The sequence below is a fragment of the Tupaia chinensis genome, unplaced genomic scaffold (assembly GCF_000334495.1).
Source record: "Tupaia chinensis unplaced genomic scaffold, TupChi_1.0 Scaffold143836_2, whole genome shotgun sequence".
In the NCBI taxonomy this organism is placed as follows: Eukaryota; Metazoa; Chordata; class Mammalia; order Scandentia; family Tupaiidae; genus Tupaia; species Tupaia belangeri.
The window spans coordinates 951,579-973,732 of record NW_006203687.1 but is presented as its reverse complement, the minus strand read 5'-3'; the positions used below and the strand labels follow the sequence as shown (position 1 = coordinate 973,732).

Sequence of the window (22,154 nt, the reverse complement as noted above, 5' to 3'; positions counted from 1 at the left end):
CCATGAACTTTTCGAAAACCCTGCATACCTAACTTGATCCTTCTTATCTCCTGAGCAGTAAGACTAAATAACCAAATCTCATCGCTCCTACAAGAACACCAGCTCTGCAGGGAAGAAGAGCTTTCTATTTGGTTGTTAACAGTATCACTCATTCCCCGAACAGGGCCTGCCATAGAGTACAGCCTCAGTTAACATCAAACCAATGGCTACGTTAACCTGATTCATCATTTTACCTGTCACTCTCAAGTAATTAAGGGTGAGACACATTATTCGGGATCAATTTGGGTCCGTGCCTGCAGACCCGGATGGTGCAGTCTAGAGCATGCGGAACTGCAGTGCTGGGAGCCATGTGACCTGGCGCGTGGGAGCTCATGACCTAAGCAAGTCCTACCGAGTCTGCTTTTCTCTCTTGTCCACAATCTATCTTCTTTTTTTTTTTTAAGTTAACCCATGTCCAAGTCTCCTGACTGGGAAAAGCCTCCACCTTTGTCTCCCAGTCTCCTCTCCCAGTGTCTCCAGCTGAGACAGAAGCTGCTCTGTCGCGCCTCCTGGCCCATCTACCTGCTCTTTTAATTGGCTAGGAGAACCGATTTAGAAACGCTCGACTCCCAACTGCACTTTCTGTGTCCTGCCTTTTCTTACTCTCCTTTCATTTCATTTCTCCTGGTGAAGGGCCACAGCTGCAGAGAACGGTGCTGCACCTCCCTCCTGAACAAGAGCACTTCAGCAAAGTGGTTTCTGGAAGAGAAAGACTCACACTGGTTAATCCCACTCGGCAGGTGCTACAGCAAAGCCTTCCTTTATTTAACAAAGGCCACTTTCCCCCTCTACTGCTCTACTGCAGAGACGTGGCACTTAAACAGAGATGAGCACGTCAGTTTTCCTGGGTCTGGGAACATGCTTTGGAACCTTGTCTATTTTAGCTGCAGTTTTCAGAGCCTCTGTATTTTCCCATTTCTAATTCTGTCATTCTTTCCAGGCAAATGAAAGATTTTCTCTTTATTATTAACTACACATGAATTTATAACCCAAACCAACTGACAATCTGTTGTAGGGGTATCCCCATTACCACAATCTCCCTTTCCCCCCAAGATCCCATCATCCAAATGCTAACTTATCGTCTGTTTTCTGCACATCAAATTTCTGGACCCGAAATGAGACTGGTGGGCCTTCTACATGGCCACCAGTCTGTCTTCCTATAACCCCAAAGTCATTTTATTTCAAAAACAGAAATACCTGTCTTGTAGGATTCCAAGAGTCCCCTCTGGCAGGAGGAGCCATATAACTCAAGTGCTTTTTACTCATATGCTAGACAAGTAAGTCACGGTTCACAATATATATAAAACACAAGGGTAAAATTGCCAAACCCCCTTCATTCAGACAATAAACCAATATGCTTAAAGCTGGATGCTCACCAGAATCACCTGTGAGTTTTAAAACTGATACCTGGGGGACCAGCAGGTAGCATGGTGGTTAAGGTGCTGGACCCTCCCACATGGCCACCCACAGTTCGAGTCCCAGACCTGGTGGCTTGCTTGCTCGCTCTCTCTCTCTCTCTCTCTCTCTCTCTCTCTCTTTCTCTCTCTCTCCCTGTCTCTCTCTGGTCAAATTAAACTATGTGAATGAATAAATTAAAAATTTTAAAAAAAACTAATGCCTGGGGGGTTGGCAGATAGTATGGTTTTTAAGGGCACTGGATTCCCATGTGGCTGATTGTGGTTCGAGTCCCAGACCTGGCAGCTTTCTCTTTCTCTTTCTCTCTCTCTCGATTGTGGTTCGAGTCCCAGACCTGGCGGCTTTCTCTCTCTCTCTCTCTCTCTCTCTCTCTCTCTCTCTCTCTTTTCCTATCTCTCTCTTTTTCTTCATCTCTCTGGTGAAATTATAAAAAAGAAAGAAAGAAAAAGAGAGAGAGAGAGAAAGAGAGAAAGTTAAATAAAATAATTCTTAAAAATATAAAACACTGATGCCTGAACCTCCCACCTCCAAAAAATACTTACCTAATCAAGAATGGAGCCCAGGAGACCAGCAGATAGCATAGCGATTAAGGCACTGGACTTCCATGTGGCCAGTCATGGTTCAAGCCCTGGACCTGAAGGCTTGAAAATCATCCCAGGTGTATGTGCATGAGTGTCCTGAATTGCAAGAGGAGAATGGAGGAGAAGGGACTGTGGCCTAGCCATCTTCTCTGGGGTAGGGGGTGATTTCTCGCTTTCTGTCTCTATGTCTCTCTCTGTCTGTCTGGCGAGCGCACGCACCCTACAATGAAAATCTCTCAAAAAAAAAAAAAAAATCATCCCAGGTGTATGTGCATGAGTGTCCTGAATTGCAAGAGGAGAATGGAGGAGAAGGGACTGTGGCCTAGCCATCTTCTCTGGGGTAGGGAGAGATTTCTCGCTTTCTGTCTCTGTCTCACTCTGTCTCTCCAGCGAGCACAAGTGCCCTATAGCAAAAAGCTCTAAGAAAAAGATAAATTAAATAAATAAAAAGAGCGAAGCCCAGATACTGATATTTCTCAAAAGCCCCCTGGCAATTCTAAGGTAAAGCCCAAACTGGGATAACTTCTCAAAAAGAAATAATTTTATGAGTTAATAGTGATTGATTTCCAAGTTCTCACTTGAGGTAGGAACTTACTAGAGAAGATCCGAAGGTGTAAATTTTGGGCTCCTCTAACTCATGAGTTCTGTTACAGTTCATGTATGTCTCCACAAAATTCATGTATTGTACTATTGCAATGGGGTTAAGACAGTGAAAACTTGATCCAATGATGGTATCTCCAATGATGGAGAAGAGAATGATTGGGTGGTTAGGGTGAGGACCCCAGGATTAAGTCTCAGTAGATGTATAAGGAGAGAAGATGAGGCAAGCAGAAGCCCACATGGATGCAGACCACACTCAAAGTTCTGCCTTCTTCCATTTTTTGATGCCTTTGGACTTTCTAACCACCAGAAGAATGAATCAAACAAACCTCATATTTATAGATTTCATAGGCTCAAGCATTTCTGTCAGCAATGTAATAACAGATTCAGACAACCTCTAGGCTCAAGCATTTCTGTCAGCAATGTAATAATAGATGCAAACAACCTCTTTTTTTTTCTTAATAGAGATGAGAGATATGCAAAACTTTAGTTCAGCTCTAAATTCCATTTTATCTGGAAGGGTCCTCCCCTGTCACACCATGGAGCACAGAGATCGGCACAATGTGGGCATCCGAGAGAGCTTTGTGGACTGGATGAATTCTTCATAGAGAGGCATGTTCTCCCAGGGTCCAGCTATGGCACGATTATGACACGGGCAGGAACCAGAGAGCACTAACCTGCACATTAACAACCAGTATCTGCACCCTCCCCACTTCCCAACTAAATATATAACTATTCACCTTTCAGTATTTCAGAAATTGCCCTGACCTACCATATGTGAAATTTGTTGACCAGAACAGACAAGTCTCGGCTTGATTAACAGAGGGGTGCTGGAAACTGGTTTGGCTATTATACCAGAAAATAACAAATCTGATAACCTTTCAGCTTTCAAAAGGTGTCTGAAAACAAAAGTTCTGTTTGTTCTGGCTTCCCCTATAAACCCCACTGGAAGCAATGGCCGCCCTCCTGCAGAGCGTCTCAGCAGGGGAAGACAGCATGCCTGCCAGGGGTGTGCTCTCTCCTCTCCACGCCTCTACCATGGAGAATCAAGAATTGCAGAATTGCTTTGCAGAGAAACTAGCAATCTACAAGTCCGTGAACAACAGTATCTCCTGGCATACAGATATACAGTATAAGTCATGAACGAGACAAGCGAGAGGTCTCCAAAAAGCTCATTGCCAATTGTAAAAAAAATGTACTCATGGATTTCATTTTCATTGCCCCAAAATAAACTCCTTCTTTCATTCAATTTTTGTATGAACTTTTTACAGTCCCCTGGTATCCTTGTAGCAGTTTTCTCCATTTTAAAACCAGATTGGCTCTGTTGAAAATCATGTATGTGATAATCCCCTTGATTTGATCATAACATACTGCTACACTTGCATACTTTGAAAAACTATACTGAGTGCTCTAGAGATGGACAATAATCAAATTTCAATAAATCATTTTTTAAATTTTATAGAGAATGTATATTATGAAAAATCCATGCATATATTTCAGAAATGTTTGCACCAAAATACACTAACTCTGACTGTTAAAGTTGAATTTAGCACAAGAGAACTGTCATATCTTTCAAGGTGTCTTTTTTTTTCTTGAATAAAGTCAACCAACAAAATTATGTACTTCAGTTTCATTTTAGAGAAGAAAAACAATCAACAAATATGGAACCCAAGTCCATGGTATACTTGTAACTTGGTACTAAGCATTTTTAATCTTACAGAACAGTAGGAAGAAGGCAGGCATCAGGTCTGAACCATATCTTTGGGGTCAGAAAACAATTCTCCCAGTTATGGTGCTTTAGCACACTGTGTACTTGGAATGAGACTTGGAAGTCTTCAGAAGCAAAGTCTCTCTCTAGCCTTCTCCTGCCCTCCTGTCTTCTACTTCTTTTCTACCCTAAAGGAAGTCAAAGAAACCAGAATTCCTCTACCCAAGATAGGTCATAGACACTAGAACCCCCTTCCCCAAAGTAGGTCATAAAATCTAGCAAGGCTCCTCCCTTCTTCCTTGAGGAATCTGCCCCATACCTGGGAAAAAGGAAGGTTTCACAGAGAGGCCATAAAGAATCTGCACAGACAGGCCATGCTGGGTCTCCTCAGTGTATCACTCTTTGCTCAGACCCTCTCATCCAATCAAACCTAAGTGTACAAATAGACAAGTTTTCTCAGGGTCTTTGAGTCTTCATTTCTGAAGACTCCCATACCATACAAAATTATTGTTTTTCATTGCCAGAGGGCATGTGGCATGTACCCATCAGAGAGAGAGGAAAAGTATTCCCCAATAGGACCTGGTCACACTGCAATCCTGTTTCCTCTGTTACTTCATCCAGTAAGGATTTGGGACATGCACACACATGTGCCCTTTGTGTCCTTCAACACTGGGGCCAAAATTCGAACCATGGTCAGCCATGTGGAATCCAGCTTCTAATGCACAGCACTAAACCACTGCACTCCAGGGCCAGCCACATAAAACTTTGATTAGGAAAGTTCGTTATGTTTTTCTCTTGTTATCCTGTCTTCCGTTATGAGGTATTGGCCATGACCCTTATGATGGGTAAGGGAAAGTACAAAATACAAAATTGTAGCAAGGCTTTTTTGATTTTATTAAAAAGTATTTGTGTTTATTATAAAAGAAAAAGGATATATGGTTTGACTTCTCTAAAGCCTTAGAGCTCATGCTACATTTGGTTGTTACTGGCATAGATATTTGTGAGTAAAGCCAGTTACTTTACTCTGGCAGTCTAATTATAATATAACATCAGTACAGTAAAGTTCAGGCAAGGGTTAAATAAAGACAGACTTATGGTTTTTTTGTCAAGTAGCTTTGGAATCTTTCCCACTGGTTATTACCACAAAGTTCTAATTGAATAAGTTCGCCTATCAGTGCACTAAATAGAAAATGTGTGATTATTTACATAATATACTATACCATTAAGATAATTTTGTTAATATCATACCTCAGTGGAGTGAGCAGAGGATAGTATCCTAAATATACAAACGATACCACAAAAAAAAAAAAAAAAAAAAAAAACCTCCAGAGGTGACTGGTGCCAAAGAGGAATCTAATCGATAGAGTATAACTAAGATTTTATCATCAATTGTGATTTTTAAGCTTGAGAGTAAAGTACGGGAAAACATTTCAGACACAGGAAGAGTTTAGTGCATTCAAATATTTTCACAGTCATACATACTAAGGCGTATTATGTACCAAGCTCTATGTTAACAGGAGGCTATGTAAAAATAGCAATCATAGGCTGGCCAGCCCTGCAGCACAGTGGTTAAGGGAGCTGGGTCACACATGGCGAAGCATAGTTTATGTCCTGGCCCTAGTGGCTTGAAAACATGTACCAGGTGCATGTGTGTGCATGCCCCAAATCCCAACAGGATGGAGACGGAAGTGAAGGAACTGCAGCATGACCATGCCCCATCAAGGAGTGTCTTCTCCCTCTGCCACTCCCTGGTGAGGGCACGCTCCCTCCGGAAATAAAAATAAAGAAGATCATCACAAAGACACAAGCATGTGAGGTGATAGGTACATTAGCCTGATTTACTCATTTGGCATTGTATACATGGAAATGTCACACTGTACTGCATGAACATGTACAATTACCTGTCGACTAAAAATAAAAATGACATTTAAAAAATAGAGAGGATATCATCCATGTCTTCCGGGAACTCACAATCTGAGATAAAGTAGATTGCTTATTTCAGCGATCTGACTCGGACTCTATCAGATACGGAAGTATCTGTATGGAGATTGTTACCTTCTGAAAGTGTGCGGGAGGCTTTCCTAAGTGGGTGATACTTGTACTTGTTCTTAAAGAAAAAGTCAGGACAGTGGGTGGCGTGGAGTTATGGCACTGGATTCCTACAGGGTCCACTGCAGTATGAGTACCAGACTGGCAGCTTGAAAAGTGTGCCGGGTGCATGCGTGTGCATGCCCAAAATCCCAAGAGGAGAACGTAGGAGAAGGGGTTACAGTGAGGCCATTCCCTCTAAGGGATGGTTTCTCATTTTCTTTCTCACTGTCTCTACTGAGTGCAAACACCCTCTGGCAAAAATCTGAAAAAAGAAAATGAGTGGGTATTGCTGACCAGCAAGTCCAGCAGCTTGGCTGGAAGACATCCAGGCTGGGAAGGATGCATCAGAATCTCAGGGCCAGGCAAGGGAGGCAAGGCAGGTGCTGGAGTGCTGGAAAATGCAGAGACAGCACTCCTGCTCTTTGTCGTAAAACAACAGGCTAGATGGAATCTTCAGGGCTGTTGGAGATATATAAAAAGATGCGTCAATCCAGCCCAGTAGGAAGCAGAGAGAACAGAGTACTGGAGAGATCTCCATTCTCTTTGACATTAATTGGCAGCGGAGGAGATTCCAAATCACTCTCTATTAATCCGCATAACAAAAAGCTGCTGAGCCAAACCCTCTGGCTAGAGAAGCTCAGCCTTCAGTGTGACTTGCAGAGGCAAGTTCTTGCATCTCATCGTCAGGGACCTTATTTCTCAGCATATAGAAAGACTGGAGGGGGAATTCAAAGAGTGTAGAAAACTTGGAGCCTAGAATCCGCCTTCACAGTCTCTAAACACCAAGAAAAATTTACAGGTTCTAAAGAGTCCAAAGTGCCCAAAACACCCTGAATGTATTTTTTGCTCCAGGCAAGCATCTTTGCAAAAGATGCAGCATGAATTTCTATGCACAGTTATAGCTTAGGCAGCAATGTGCAGAAAAGCCTACGGATGCAAATTTTCCTTTTTAATTCAAAATATCAATGTGTAGCCTTATATACTAGGCAAAAATGAGGAAACACATGTCTCTCACAAACTAATCCGTGTGTAACTTTTGTAGATGTTTCTCCTTCTAGATAATCCAAAACACACATGCAAACTGACACACAACAGATCCTTACCGTTAAAACACGGGTAACACTCTGCTTCCAGAGCTGTCTCCTACCAATCCTAAACATTGCAGCAACCTGGACAGTTTATGGATGGCCAAAGGCAGCTCCTCCAGGATGGTCGTTAATTTCCTGGGGAGTCCTACTCATCATCTGACTGGCTTTCAAAGGCAAAATCCTCTAGAGGCCCAGAATTCACCTTTATGTTTCTAACTGGCAGGCATTGTTCACGAGGTCCACAGCATACCGGTAAAACTCCCCTAGCCTACTCCAGTTTTCCTTCTAGCGTCTCTGCCCTGGGGCCTCTCTGCCCTGTGTTGTTAGGGTATTACTGTTTCTATACTATACAGTTTAACTATGCCTCTTAATCACGCTGATCAACCAATCAGCATTTAAGCCTCTGGTTGCAACACAACTGCTTCTGCTGGTCATTGAATTCTATACACTGCCCGGCAATAAGCTTTCAATAGAGATATTTTAAATATTTTTTTGAACAATTAGAAACTTTAAACCATCTCAGAATAGAAGACAGAGAAGCCACAGCTCTGAACATACCGTTCAAGTCGAGAAATGCAGTCTCACTTTATCTAAACAACTTTGTGTGCTCGGTTAACTGCCAGCATTGTGACTAATTGTAACTAATTGCCAGATAGGCTAATTGTGACCCAAAGGAGCCATTTTCTCCCCCATAAAGAACAAGAAGCCTATTTCATATGCAAATAGCAAATGATGTCCATAAATTACTTGTGCTCACACAGTTGCACATGCAAATAAACCAAGGTAATTAATTCTATGTGGCTAAACATCTTGATCATCCTTACTGCAGAGACAACGGGAAAACAGTGCCAAGTGCCTGCAGGATCTCTTACTGTGGTTTTCTTGTCCAGAGGTGTCCAAGGCAGGACACGGAAGGGGAGACCTGTTGATTCCAGGACTTGGTCCTTGCAATTCAAGGTCTAGCAACTCAAATTGTGACAGGTCATCAAGGGATAATGAGAATATTGGGGACTCATGCTGCTGATATCTGCTAGCCAGCTCACCAGAAACCACCTTGAAAACCAGGCACTAATTTGGGCTCTGAACACATGAGTTTGGTCAGCAGGTAACGCTAGGGTGTGGCCTCCACAAGTAGGATTCATAAAAAGCAACATGTAAACTGAATGTTATTTAGTAACTATCTAGGGCACAGGAACCTAGAGTCTACTGAGTAGTTTCTAAATCACCCTCTGAGGTGCTGGCAGGTGGCATGGTAGTTAAGGGAACTGGACTCCCACATGGCCAACAGCAGTTCAAGTCTTGGACCTGGTAGCTTGCTTTCTCAATTTCTCCCCCTTACTCGCTCACTTTGTCCTCCTGGTCAAATTAAAATAAATAAAGTTAAAGTTTTTTCCTTTAAAAAGTAAATAATAATAAATTACCCTCTGAGCTTTGGTTAGCAGCTGCTCTCTGTCCTCTTTAGGAATGGTGAAGCTGGTGTCTAGACCAGAGTCCCCTCCTTTGTGTGGTGCTGAAAGGCCCCAGAAAATGACAGGAGGTTCTCATTTGCTTGCTCAGCATCTCCTATCAGTCCCCAAAAATGCTCTGTAAACCCATGACGGCAGGACAAACACATTACAATTCATTACCTCTCCAATTACGTCTCACTAGTTCCATTGAAATCAGTGCTTCCCTCGTGATACTGTAGGCATCATCCCTACTCATTCGCATGTCTTGAGAAGAGTTACTTTCTGGGCAGATTTTCACAGATGGCTGATGGCATTTGTTTAGTATTTGGCAGAAATAACCATGACTCTCTGGAGGCTTCACAGCAAACCCTGAAGCCCTCCAGCCTGTGCAGCTGAATTTCCACTCCCTTTGGGCAAGGTGGAGATGGGATACATTTTAGTGGATGTTCTCAAGAGTTCCGGGCCCCTGAAGGAGGCTCACAAACAATTATCTTTAAGCAGCACAAAGCAAAGCACAAGCCTGGATCTGTGACTACATGCCCTTCAGTCTCTGCTGACAGAAGGTGTCTTTGGAGAAAAGTTATCAACATTGCCTGACAGGAAACGTTTTCCAGCAACTAGCTTCCACCAGGCTATGGCTGCATCTGGCAGAACTACAGGAGTACAAAGGCTGGGGATCCTCCAACTCTGTCCGTGCTGACCACACACTACCAGGAAAGGGTGAAGACATTGGCCATACACGAATCCTAGGTCAGGCTTAGCTGGAAAACAAGAGTGGGCAAGGGACATCAAACAGGCAGGAGACTTCATCCAAAAAGCCAAGCACCTTCAAACAAAGTTTGAAGTTCCTCTTTCATTCACTCAACAAATGTTTATGAGTGCCTTAGTTCCTCTTTCATTCACTCAACAAATGTTTACGAGTGCCTTGGGCTAGCCCCACAGCCTAGTGGTTAAGAGAGCTGGATCCTGCATGGCCAATTACAATTTGAATTCCAGCCCTAGCTGCTTCAAAACACACTAAGCACATGTGCATGATTGCCCCAAATCCCAACAGGATGGTGAAATTGAGGAGAAGGAATTGTGCCACAACCACACCCCACGATGGTGGGCCTTTCTCTTTCTCCCAATATCTCTCTCTGGCAATCACATGAGTCCTCTGATAATTTATAAATATATATATATGTAAACAGACATTTACTCAAGTATTTTAAAGCATTAATTGGGGACCAGCAGTTAGCGTAATGGCTATGTCACTGGACTCCCACGTAGTCAACTGCGGTTTGCGTCCTGGACCCGGTGGCTTAAAACTCATGCCGGGCACGTGAGCGTGTGGGCCCTGGGGAGCACACACACCCTATAGCAAAATCTCTCCAAAAAAAGAAGAAAAAAAGAAAACGTAAATGCTACCAATTAAACTTAAATACAGGGACCAGCAGGTGACATGGTTATTAAGGTGCTGGACTCCCACATGGCTGACTGCAGTCCTAGTCTCAGATCCAGTGGCTTGCAACTCACACTAGGTGCATGTGAGTTTGTGCCCAAAATCCCAGGAGGGGTCTAGAGGGGTAGGGAGGGGGTGATTTCTCACTTTCCTTCTCTCTGTCTCTCTCTGGTAAACACACACACATCCTATGGCCAAAACCTAAAAATTAAAAAACACTTAGATATAACATCAATTCTGATTTCACAGATGTTAAAATATGAAGAAGGTACATCTCAGGGCCAGATGACAGCTCAGTGGTAATACAGTGTTCTGCAGGGCTACATCCACTTGAGCAAGTTCTCAGTTGGTGTTCTGAGGCCTCCCTACAGGTAGTAGGGATATGATGCATGTGCCCACGACCCAGGCCAGCAGAGATAGCAATATAAAGGCCCTGTTGGGCACACGTGTCTCTCCCTTTCCCTCTCTCTCTCTCTCTCTCTCTCTCTCTCTCTCTCAGAAGAAATAAATAAATAAAATGTAGGGGGAAGACAACAAAAAGAAAAATACATGTACGTCTCAGAATCAATGCAATTGGTAATCCCTGTCTTCATTCGGGGCAGATATTAAACAAATAATACAACTAAATACATAATCTTAAGTAAAATATAATTACAAAGTGTGGAAAGTGTTGTTAAAATAAAAAGGTATAAGCTTGGGAACCAGCAGTTAGCATAATGGCTATGTCGCTGGACTCCCACGTAGTCGACCGCGGTTTGCGTCTCGGACCCAGTGGCTTAAAACTCACGCCGGGCACGTGTGCATGCGTGCCCAGGATCCCAAGAGGAGAATGGAGGAGAAGGGATTGCGGTGTGACCATCCCCCCTGGGGGGTGATTTCTCGCTTTCTGTCTCTCTGTCTCTCTCTGTCTGTCTAAAGCGCACACGCCCTATAGCGAAAACCTCTCAAAAAAAAAAAAAGGTATAAGCTTTATTAGGACCTGTGTTCTGAATTGTCATTTGTTGCTTACATTCCAAAGAGTAAACTTGCCTGAACTCACCTCTAAATTATGGAGTCCCCTATTCTGGGTGTCAGAGCTGTACACATACAACCTACGCCATGTGGCATGACAGAAAAGTGCAACTTTGGGGTTAGACAGACCTTAATTTAAATCCCAACTCATCTTCCAGCTCTGTGATGTTGGCACTTCAATTTCCTAAGTTACAGATCAGAAATAAAATTATTTACCTAACAGTCCGATAATGATTTAAACATATTTAAAACTCCTGGATTCTCATAGGCATCTAATGAATGAAAGATAAAATCCACAGGTGAAAGACTTACGACTACATTCAGTGTCCATATCAGCATAGGCAGCAGATTTCCAAGGCATGATCTTAACCTAACCTACAAATTCTAGTCTACAGCTGTTTGAAAATTTTGTTTTTAATTTCTAATTATGCTCCCACTCCCAAAAAAGGGGATCAAGTTTCACCAGTTAGCATCTACACATCTACACATTTTTCATCTCTAAGAATGTCTTATCAAGGCGCAGCAGAATCCACCACATCCATGAGTTTAATATCCTTGTAGACAATGATATAAAGGACAGCATATAAAAATGCCAAATGAGCTCAGAAGATGAGAAAGTGCCACATTTTGTCTATTCTGAGTTGTGCTTATTTTGCAGTTTTTATCATACTGAAATGGAGTAAATCTTATATTCAAAGCCTTTTGTAATTGTTGCTAGTCAGGCAATCACAATACAGGGGATACTGCCAGGGTTTACAGGCCCCAAGGCCACCCCAAGCAGCATCACAGAGTTGCTGCAGCACCTTATCATCAACAAACCACTGGAGGCCCACTTGAGGAAGGATGGTGTGTCCTGGTAGCCTTCTAAAAGCCTTCACCGACACCTTCTGAGAAAAATCAAGAAAACACCAACAATGCAACTTGCACAATAGGTGTTAGTGGATAAGAACAACATTCCTAAAGAGTCCAACTCAACATGTGAAGAAGTTTTAGAAACTCCTTAATTTATGGCACTTATCTTTGTATGGATGCACAGGGGTGCATTTTTTTATCTACATTTCTAAATCTACATTTACGCTTCGAAGAGCTTTCTCAATTCAAATAAAACAACAATTCTAAGTGATCAATGCATTCTAGTTTAATCGACAACTGTTTTTCTTTTCTAGTGGTGAATGACAGTGGTGTGTCTCTTCTCTGATGCTGGTTCATGTCAGGTAAAACACAGTTTTTGAGCTCTAAGGATTGAAGACAACTTGAAACAGGCAAAACTTAAGGCAACACTTGAAGACGGGCCATCAAGAGCTAGAAAGAGGCAGAGCATATCCTAATGTGGACAATAGAAGAGCAAGACGTGGAGGTCAGTACTGAAGAGAACCTGTTGTATGCTGCAGTTGTGAGGGAAAATAATCAATCTCCGTAAGGTATGCTGAGGCTCAGTGGTGGATGACAGTGGTCCTCACATGCATTAAGAAGTTACTGAAGAATTCATTGATAAAAATCTTATTTAGAGGATTACACTGGTGGGTGGATGCAAAAAGGAAAGGAGTGGAGAGAGACTGAAGGTATAAAAAAAAATGAAGGATGTTATCAAGGGGTGGAAACAGTGACCTCCTAAAATTCCCAAAAATGAAAAACAACACATAAGGCAAATAAAAGTGGCAAGTCCCCTCGTCCCTGCCCAACATTCTGCTATCCATAAGCTTCTCCTATATATAATCCTGGTTGAAAAAGTAAAGGGAGGGACCAGCAGTTAGCGTAATGGCTATGTCACTGGACTCCCACGTAGTCAACTGCAGTTCGAGTCCCGGACCCGGTGGCTTAAAACTCATGCCGGGCGTGTGTGCGTGCATGCCCAAGATCCCAAGAGGAGAATGGAGGAAAAGGGATTGCAGCGTGGCCATTCCCCCTGGGGGGTGATTTCTCGCTTTCTATCTCTCTGCACCTTATAGCAAAAACCTCTCCAAAAAAGGAGAAAAAAAGTAAAGGGAAAGAACAAATAGAACAAACCTTACCAAATACACATTCGTACACACACACACACACACACACACACACTGATGAAACCTGACAACTGGTAGTAGAGGAAAGAAGACACAATTGTCAAAGATTCCATTTTGACCAGCTTAGGCAAAGTAAAATAATTCAAACAGGAATGGGGAAATATAGAGAAAGTATACATTTTGGAGATAAAATGACCAAAGAAATGCAAGTAAAGTTCTGATTTTTCACTTTTCCTTCTGGTCTTTCCATATTGCAAAGGTGAAGGCTGACACAATTAAACACAAAACCCAACACTTCTGGTCCCTTGTTCTTTATTCTATCATAAAAAATCTCATAACAACCAGCAATATATGAATGATAATTAGAACTACACTCTTCAGAGAAAATAGTCATTTTAAAGCTTCAAATGAAGTGGTATGGTTTGCTGGCTTTGCCACCATTTTCAAACATTGAAATTATTCAGCAAAATTAGAAAAATGTGCACAGGTTTTCTGGAAGCCTCATCTGTCAAAATTTAAAAGAGAGGAAGGGAGAATAAGTCCCAGAGGAAATTAAAGGAAGCTGATGCATTTAGAGCAAAGCAAACCAGAGCACCCTATTGCACAGGTGCAGACCGAAGAAGAGAGACGCTGGGTGCTATGTGCATGTTCCTCATGTTATTTTGTCTAATGTAAGAATCAGGAACGTTTGGCACTGAGAGAGGGCTGTGCTGAAGAAAAGGCTCTCGGGAGCATCTTTTCTCCTCTTCCTGTCTCCCTCGGTGATGCTTCCACAATCTTTGTAGAAGTAACATTGTCCTGCCTTCGCGAAGCTTCGCTTGTGGGTCTAACTGCTGCCTTTACTGGTTGGCTGTATGGCTTTTGATAAACCCCTAGCCACATTGGTTCCACTTTCTACATGCAAAACAAGGGAAGTAGTTAAATGATCCTTTGAGCACCTTCCAGCTTCCCCTCCCTCAAATAAATAAACAAACAAACAAACAAACAACCTACATGAATGATCTTAGATTCCAAGCAAACTACTGCTGCAAGTAATTGCAATGATGTCTTCATGTGAACTCTACACATGCTATCTTATAACATGGCATAGAAAACACTGGGAAAATTATATTATTACTTGAATTATCTGAAATGAGGTTTAACACTGCAGCTCAGTCACATCTATGATAATATTGTTTTACCCAAAGGATTTTTGCTTTCCATTTCAGATGTCCATATCTTGAAAAATTGATGCCCTAGACTATGATACTGGTTCTTTGTGGAGGGGATGTCAAATAATTTTCAGAAAAATGGAATAAAAATGAGCTTATTTTGGTGCAAAAAATGTTCCAAATCCATCATTTTGTTACAATATGCATTTGTTCATGAACTTTTTGAAGACCTCCCCATTTATAAAAATGTAGTGCTTCATAAAATTCCTCCTCCAAACCTAGTCACAGAAAGCTCAAAGGCTCTGAATAATATGGAAATGAAATTTGAGGTGAAGACCATGAAGTTAATCATGGTATGCCTTTCTGGCATCCTGTTGCTAGCTCTGCTGCTTAGCACGGTTATAATTTTTCATGCTGCATCTTTCCATATGGTATTGCCTAGCTTGGTTATTCCAGTTGTTTTTTGCTTGGAACCAAAATTTTCAATATTGTAACATACAGAACTCAGAAAAATTACACATCTTTAATGGGAACCTTGTTGCAATTACAATCTCAAGGACAATCAACAACGTAGGAATGACCCCGTGACTTAATTATTTGTACTTTCAGAAATTCAAGATTCAAGCAAATACATGACAGAATTAATTAGAGATAGGAAAGGAACCCTCCCTAACATGAGGATTCTTTTCTTACAAACCCTTAGGGCCCAATGACCTTTACTCTTATGCCACCTTAGTGAATATTGCTCCATTTCACACATGGGCATTCTAAGACACCAAAGTGACAACCATGGAAATAAAGATCAAGGGTTTGAGTTTCACAAAGAGGTCATTTGGGGGACTAACTTTGCTACTAACACAGTTGTATCTGTTTTTATTAAGCAGAGGAAGAAAAAAAGTAGAGAGGCTCACCAACAAATATAAAAAGTTTCATTTAATTCTACACTTAGATTCTCTTTGCTTTTCTCTAGTGCCAAGATATCATGAAATGGTAACCTGAAAGCCATGTTCTCCTCCCACAAAGATATAATGACAAAAGTGAATCAAATGTCATTCAGCGTAGAACAAAATCCTAACATTAGGAATCAACTGATTCACTCAAGAGATGTCTTCTAAAAGAACAACCCCAGCCTCTAATGTCACCCATAAGAAACACATTAATTATTCACCGTCACAGAAGGACTTCCCAACTTGTGACAGTGGGGCTTTGCGCAACCCTCCCCCCTTGTTATTTTCATTATAAATAAAAGCCTATGAAGATAAGCAAGACGTATTTTTAAACAATGGTTAGCACTCACATTCATGCAAAGGGTTCTGGCACTAGAATGGGATGTGTTGATTTGAGAGGCAGAAAAACTTCTGATTACAAGAACATGATCAGATACAGAGATACAGCAAATCCATTTTATCTGAAACCAAGCAAAGAAGATTTTGTCTCTCTCTGAAAAGCTTAAAAATAGGCTCAGGCAGACATCAAAGGAAGACATTTCCAGTCACAGAAAGAATGATTTGCTCACCTCAGAAACAGAGCAGCCAGTGGCGGATCAGGGTACAAAGGGAGGTTCAGAGGCTATGCATTTGGTGACATCTCCCCCCAACCTGTACCATTACCACTGCAAACTCCTAGGGCAGGATAGATCTGTTTTTGTCACAGGTACATTTCTGGATCTTTGAACTGTTTATTCAATAAATGCAGAACAGTGCTATTTATAACCTCATCCAGGGCTAACTAGGTCTTTAAAACGCAAACTGTTAGATTGCCAGAAAAGTCATGACTCATTTCTGAATAGAATAACATAGAAAAATATGTCATGATTTTCCTGACCCCTAATATTTACAGTTATAACTTATACTAGCATTACTCCACCACCAACAAAACTTACATTGCTGAGGAAGACAAAAATGACTCAAATATCTAGGACCAGCAGTTAGTGTAATGGCTATGTCGCTGAACTCCCACGTAGTCGACCACGGTTCACATCCCAGACCCGGTGGCTTAAAACTCACACCAGATGTGTGTGTGTGCGTGCCCAAGATCCCGAGAGGAGAATGGAGAAGGGATTGTGGCGTGGCCATCCCCCCTGGGGGGTGATTTCCCGCTTTCTGTCTCTCTGTCTCTCTCTGTCTCTCTGGCGAGCACACGCGCCCTATGGCAAAAAAAGAAAAACCTCTCCAAAAAAAAAAATGACTCAATTATCCATTGGGGCTTTTTTTGGGTTTTGTTTTTGTTTTTGCTTTTGTTTTTGCTTTTCTTTTCAAGATAAGGTCTTACCATGCTGTGATTCTCCTGCCTCAGCCTCCCAAGTAGCCAGAATTATTGGCACACACCACCACACTGAACCTTCAGGTTAGATCAGAAACCAAATCTATACCTCTAGTGGTCCCAGCTGTGGGGCACCGTGTCTTAGTGGCAGGTGTCATAACTTGAAAAGAATGTCATTACTATTTACAGATACCACGAGACAAATCTCAGTCACTGCTGTTTCCTTCAAGAGAAAAAGCATTAAATATTATTTCAGAGACTAAACATAAACCCATTTATCCGTATGCAAAAAATAAACTCAATAATTGAGAACAAAATTATAGAATGTTCTTTTAGAGCTCCTTCGAGGATACTTTCATGGCTGCTTCTTACTACAACCAGCATCCCAACTTCCCTACAGCAAAGGGGAAAGGACACGCAACTGAAGTGAATACATACATACATTCCTACGTTCCTATCGTAAGTGCAGTTAGCAGTCGCTTTACAATGCAGTTGTTTCTTCTAGTTTCTGTGTCTCAGAGAATTGCTAGCTTCCTGAATTTCCATTTATTATTAACTCTTGCACTTAAAACAATTAATATTGTACCAGTCAAATGAGGTCCCGCTTCTTCTCACAGTCAATTGCATGGGAGGCAGAGGCCGAGAAGGGAGTTTATTCTGTAACCGGTATAGGAAGACAGTCAGCAAACACATTCAAACCATCTCAAAAAGCTCAACGTGGTCTCATTACTTATCAATACAAGACAGAAGCAAGTGCAAATCATTCCTCTCTACAGATCAGAGTCAATTGCTTTCCCCTGAGTAATTATCTTGACTCCTGTTTGACTTCAAATATCCATTCCTGGTTTCTCATCCAGCCATTCCTCCCTGTGACTCAGCATTTCATCAGCTTGTTCTCATAAGAAGCCTTTCTTAATTTCAAAATGACTGTAGTCCTGCTAAACTATAAACTGGCCTGCTACAATTGGATCTCATAATTGATTCCAACATCCAATGGAATGACATGACTAAACTAAAGAGTCAAATTTTATGGATTGAAGTAAATTCCATGCTAGGGACATAAATGTACGTAGGTATAAAAACATGAAAGCCAGGATAAGGCAAGGATTTTAACTTTCAGATACATCATCAAAAATGTAAGATGGTTCCTATTTTAACAGGCGCTAAAGATAGTGAAGGAAGACCTTAAAGACCCAAACTGTTTACATAATTTATTTTCTCAATACTAACTAAATCAATTTCATATTTCAAGTATGATTTATGAAGAAATGTTACATGTCTTAAGGAAATACTTCAGCTCATTAATCTCACTAATTGCACCAAAGTCAACTAACATATATTTATTGAGCTTCTCTGATAGACCCAGCACATTATCTGAGTATTAGACAGTTCCTTTCCCAAAAGAGTTTATAATCTAGCAAAGATAAAATTAAGTGAAACAATTATTCAACAACAAGGTACTAAATTATAAGATCCTATCAAACCATATGGGAATCCAAGCTGCTCAATGAAGCTCATGAACTGAAATAGATAAAATATTTCCTTAATGCGTAATAAGTTTTTTTTTTTCAAAATTAGTCTAAGTCACTTAAATGAAATAGGAGCAATAGTTCACCTAAAAAATTCAAGGGAAAAATAAAAGTTAAATGAAGTCTGTAAGGTTTTCCTTTCATAGAAAAAGGAAATAAAAGGAAGTACGTTTTTAGGGAAATATTCTCACGGTAAGCTAGATCAAACCAGCAGAAATAGTTTCTCTTTGCTTTTTTTGCCTTCCCCCTTTCCCAAAGCAGAATCTGCTCCAACAGAAAATTCTAGAAACAGGACAGCGTTTCCTGTTTCAGCTAAAGCACCCCAGTGTACACCTCACTGCCTCTCCCTGAGCAAGGTTCCCATCACCTTCTACACCTGGGTCTTCTCGCCTCATCCTCGAAGCTCCCCTCCTGTTTCCGGTCTCCCTCTGCTCTTAACCCTAAAGTGCAAAAGGAAAATCATCTCTCGACAAAACCTCACACGCCAGCGCTCACATCATTCTCAACATTCCAGAACATCATTCTGAGACAGATTCGAATCACCACAATCAACATGAGGGCCAAGACAGAAGGACCTGGCTCCGTGAGCGGCTCTCACTGCCAATGAAAGGAAGAAAACGGTGTGCCGCACTGGCTACCTAACAACAGCAAAGCCTAGGGAGAAAGAAAAAGAATGAAGGGGTCAATCTATACTTGGTGAAGTAGCACAAAAGGGAAAATTTCTTCCTCTTCTAATCCAGAAAGTACACAAAGATGACCACGGCAGTCTCCTAGGAGAAAACATGAGGCAATTATGACTTAAAGAACTACACTTGAAGGCAATTTTCCTTCCAAACTGTTATCCTCATTCGGGAATTACATTTCTATTTTTTTTTTAAAGAAAATTAATGAAATGGAAAAACATTTTAAATCACCAAAGGTTATCATGTAGAAAGTTTTCAAAATGGTAAGCAGTCTATTTAGAGTTTATTTTTTTAATTAGTTCTATTCAACTCTTCTTGAGATTAAACCTTATTAAAGTCATCTCAAAACTCTTATTTCAATAGGGAAATTCTCTATTAACACATAGAAGAAACAAGACCTGAGGGGAAGGGAGGTCCTTGCTAAGAGGGTGTAGTCATGAGGAAAGAAAAGGATGACCACTGTCATCCTTCTCTGTACACACCTGGCCCACACCACCGCCAGCCACTCTCACCAGTGGGCGGCACGCACTGTTCCCTGAGTGCCCATCCACAATCTGTCTATGCCACACTTCCTCCTGTGCGGGTCACTGTCCCATCCATGTGTCAAGAATCTCTTCCCTTATCCTTTCCTCTAAGGAGTTCTTCCTGGGCATCAGGAATCCCTTCTCTGAACATCTGTTGTTTATTCCTTGATTCTAATAGTTTTCACAGTGGATAATGATTGTATTTTAGAAATATAATTTATAGTAGAATACTTCTAAAAACCTTTTGCTAGAGGACATGTGTGTTCACTTCAGAGAAACAGGGATAAAGAGAAAGCGAGGAAACACCTCTGGGGGGAGGGTGGTAACATATCAATCTCTTCCCCATTTCTTCCTCCTTTCAGGACTTTGGGCACATGTGCACACACATAGTATGTTCTGCAAGTCATCAAGTCCAGGACTGGAACCCCACAATTGCCATGTGGAATCCAGCCATCTTAACCCATTCCACCGGCTGGCACTACACTAGGGTACTTTTTATTTTTATCTTTTAACTTTTTTTTAATTAGTTCATTTTTTTTCCATGAGAGAGAGAGAAACAGAGAAAGAAAGAGACAGGCATACCCAACATGGTCTTCACACCACGATCCACCCCAGCCTCAGCCTACCCAGATTGCAGACAGGTATGCGGGCACCTGGTGTGTGCAGAGACACCGACCAGACACTTCCCCACGTGTTCATCTTAGCAGGATATTGTGTTAATGCTGCACCACCTGCTGCTTTTGAAAACAAGAAGCTAGTTTTTAAACGGAGAGCTTTGACTACTGTGATTAGCACATCATCGAACACCTCACAGGAGCTCATTAAATATATATTCAATGATAACTTTTAAACTTCTGTGTAAGAGATTTAAACCAAAATCAATATTTCCTTTCATTAAGTGATACCTTCATTTTTCTCATCCCCTTGCAGGTGGCATTTTTCCTGACATTGTTGTTTTCATTCTTGTCATTTTTTCCTTGTTAATTGGTTGCTGCAGATAACGATAGTGGTGCCTGGGGATGTGCAGAGAAGGAATCACTGATCGTAGTCAAAGGGAAATTCCAGCCCCTCCTGTAGTGGCAGCCCCTTTACTGTCACTGCTCCTGTTTGTGCCCCTAGTTAAACCGAAGATGTAAACTTGCGTCTTCTACATCTCTGCTTTCCTCTGTCAGCCTACACCGAAGCTTGAGGTTACACCATGATCAACTCCTACCTTTTTTTCTTGCATTGAAATATACAAGCAGGTGCTCTTTTTAAATTATCATTTCACTGAGCGATTATCTAATGGGATAGAATTGCGAACTAGAATTTTGCGAATTGAATTATTCATAAGAATAAATTTTAATATCCTAAGTATCAACTTACTATAGCTCGGAGCTATCAGCTAAGGTTTACAAATATTTTCCTTACAGGGAATTGTTGTTGCAATATTATTTGAGTGCAGTGGTGTCAAAATTGACAAAGTTCTACTATTAACAACAGATCTATACACACGTGAAAGGAGCGCTGTACCTGCAACTGGCAGACTTGAGTTTATGAGGCTTTTTTCTTTTCTTTTTAAGAAGAAATCCTCAAAATTCCAGTTACAAGATTTACAACATTTCAATCTCATGCCCTATAAAATCTTATGTTCAGAGGTTAATAAAATGAGATTAATCCAGAGATACTACATGTTGGGCTCTTTTCCTCTCAAGCACAATACATTCAGTGAAGCCGGCTGAGAACAGCAGACAGTGGGGGTGAACTGCCATCCAGTGGCTGAAAGGAGAACTCACCTCAAAGAGCCAAGGAAACAGAAGGAACAGTCTCAAGTCGCCAGTAACTGACGTTTTCTGTCTCTCTCCTTTTTTTTTTTTATTTTAGGAGGGCCATGTGCTTGTCAGAGAGCAAGAGAAAGAAAGCACCTCCAATGGGATGTCATCATGCCACAATCCTTTTTCCTCATTTCTCCACCCTGTTGGGATTTGGGGGCACACACGCACCTACCCTGCGTGTTTTTGAAGCCCTGGCATGGCATCTGAACCATGGCCAGCCACGTGGGATGTGCCTACCTCTGCACGGCACTTAACTTCTGCGTTGCAGGCCAACTCTTCTGTCTCCAATTTACAGAGACAGAATGATGGGGGATTACTGGAAGTTTTCCTGGAAGAGAAACCAAAGTCTTCCCTCTTAAAACTCTAAGCCATAAGAAATTCGTCTTAAGTTCGTTCCCATGATTCCCTCTCGAAATTCCTCACTTAAAAACTTTGCCTATCTATATCATACAGCCAAACTACATAATAAAAATATTATAAATAATACCATAGATCTGACTGTGTAGGTGACAAAACAGTGATATGACAATGAAGAGGCAAAAACTTCTATATCAATTTTTTAAAAGGAAAGCAGGCAAATATGTCAATATGGTGATTCCAGTTTCATGGTAAGTTCATTTTGAGTTAATCTGGATCATTTTCTATTATTTAAAATGTAACATTCTCTTTTTTATATTCTTAACTTTTTTTTTTTTTTTTTTTTTGGAGAGGTTTTCGCTATAGGGCGTGTGTGCTCACTAGAAAGACAGAGAGCGACAGAGAGACAGA

At 41.3% G+C, this 22,154-nt stretch overlaps 1 protein-coding gene across 1 annotated transcript in view; it reads right to left on the bottom strand.

Moving 5' to 3' along the window:
* DNAH5 (dynein axonemal heavy chain 5) overlaps positions 1-22,154 on the bottom strand; it is a 306,494-nt gene that overhangs the window by 257,534 nt on the left and 26,806 nt on the right. The window contains exons 2-5 of the mRNA XM_027767025.1: positions 12,181-12,310; positions 8,945-9,033; positions 6,400-6,451; positions 6,246-6,252 (exon numbers count right to left, since the gene is read on the bottom strand). Of these exons, the coding sequence (XP_027622826.1) occupies positions 6,246-6,252; positions 6,400-6,451; positions 8,945-9,033; positions 12,181-12,310 (278 nt within the window). The remainder of the gene's footprint in view (positions 1-6,245; positions 6,253-6,399; positions 6,452-8,944; positions 9,034-12,180; positions 12,311-22,154) is intronic.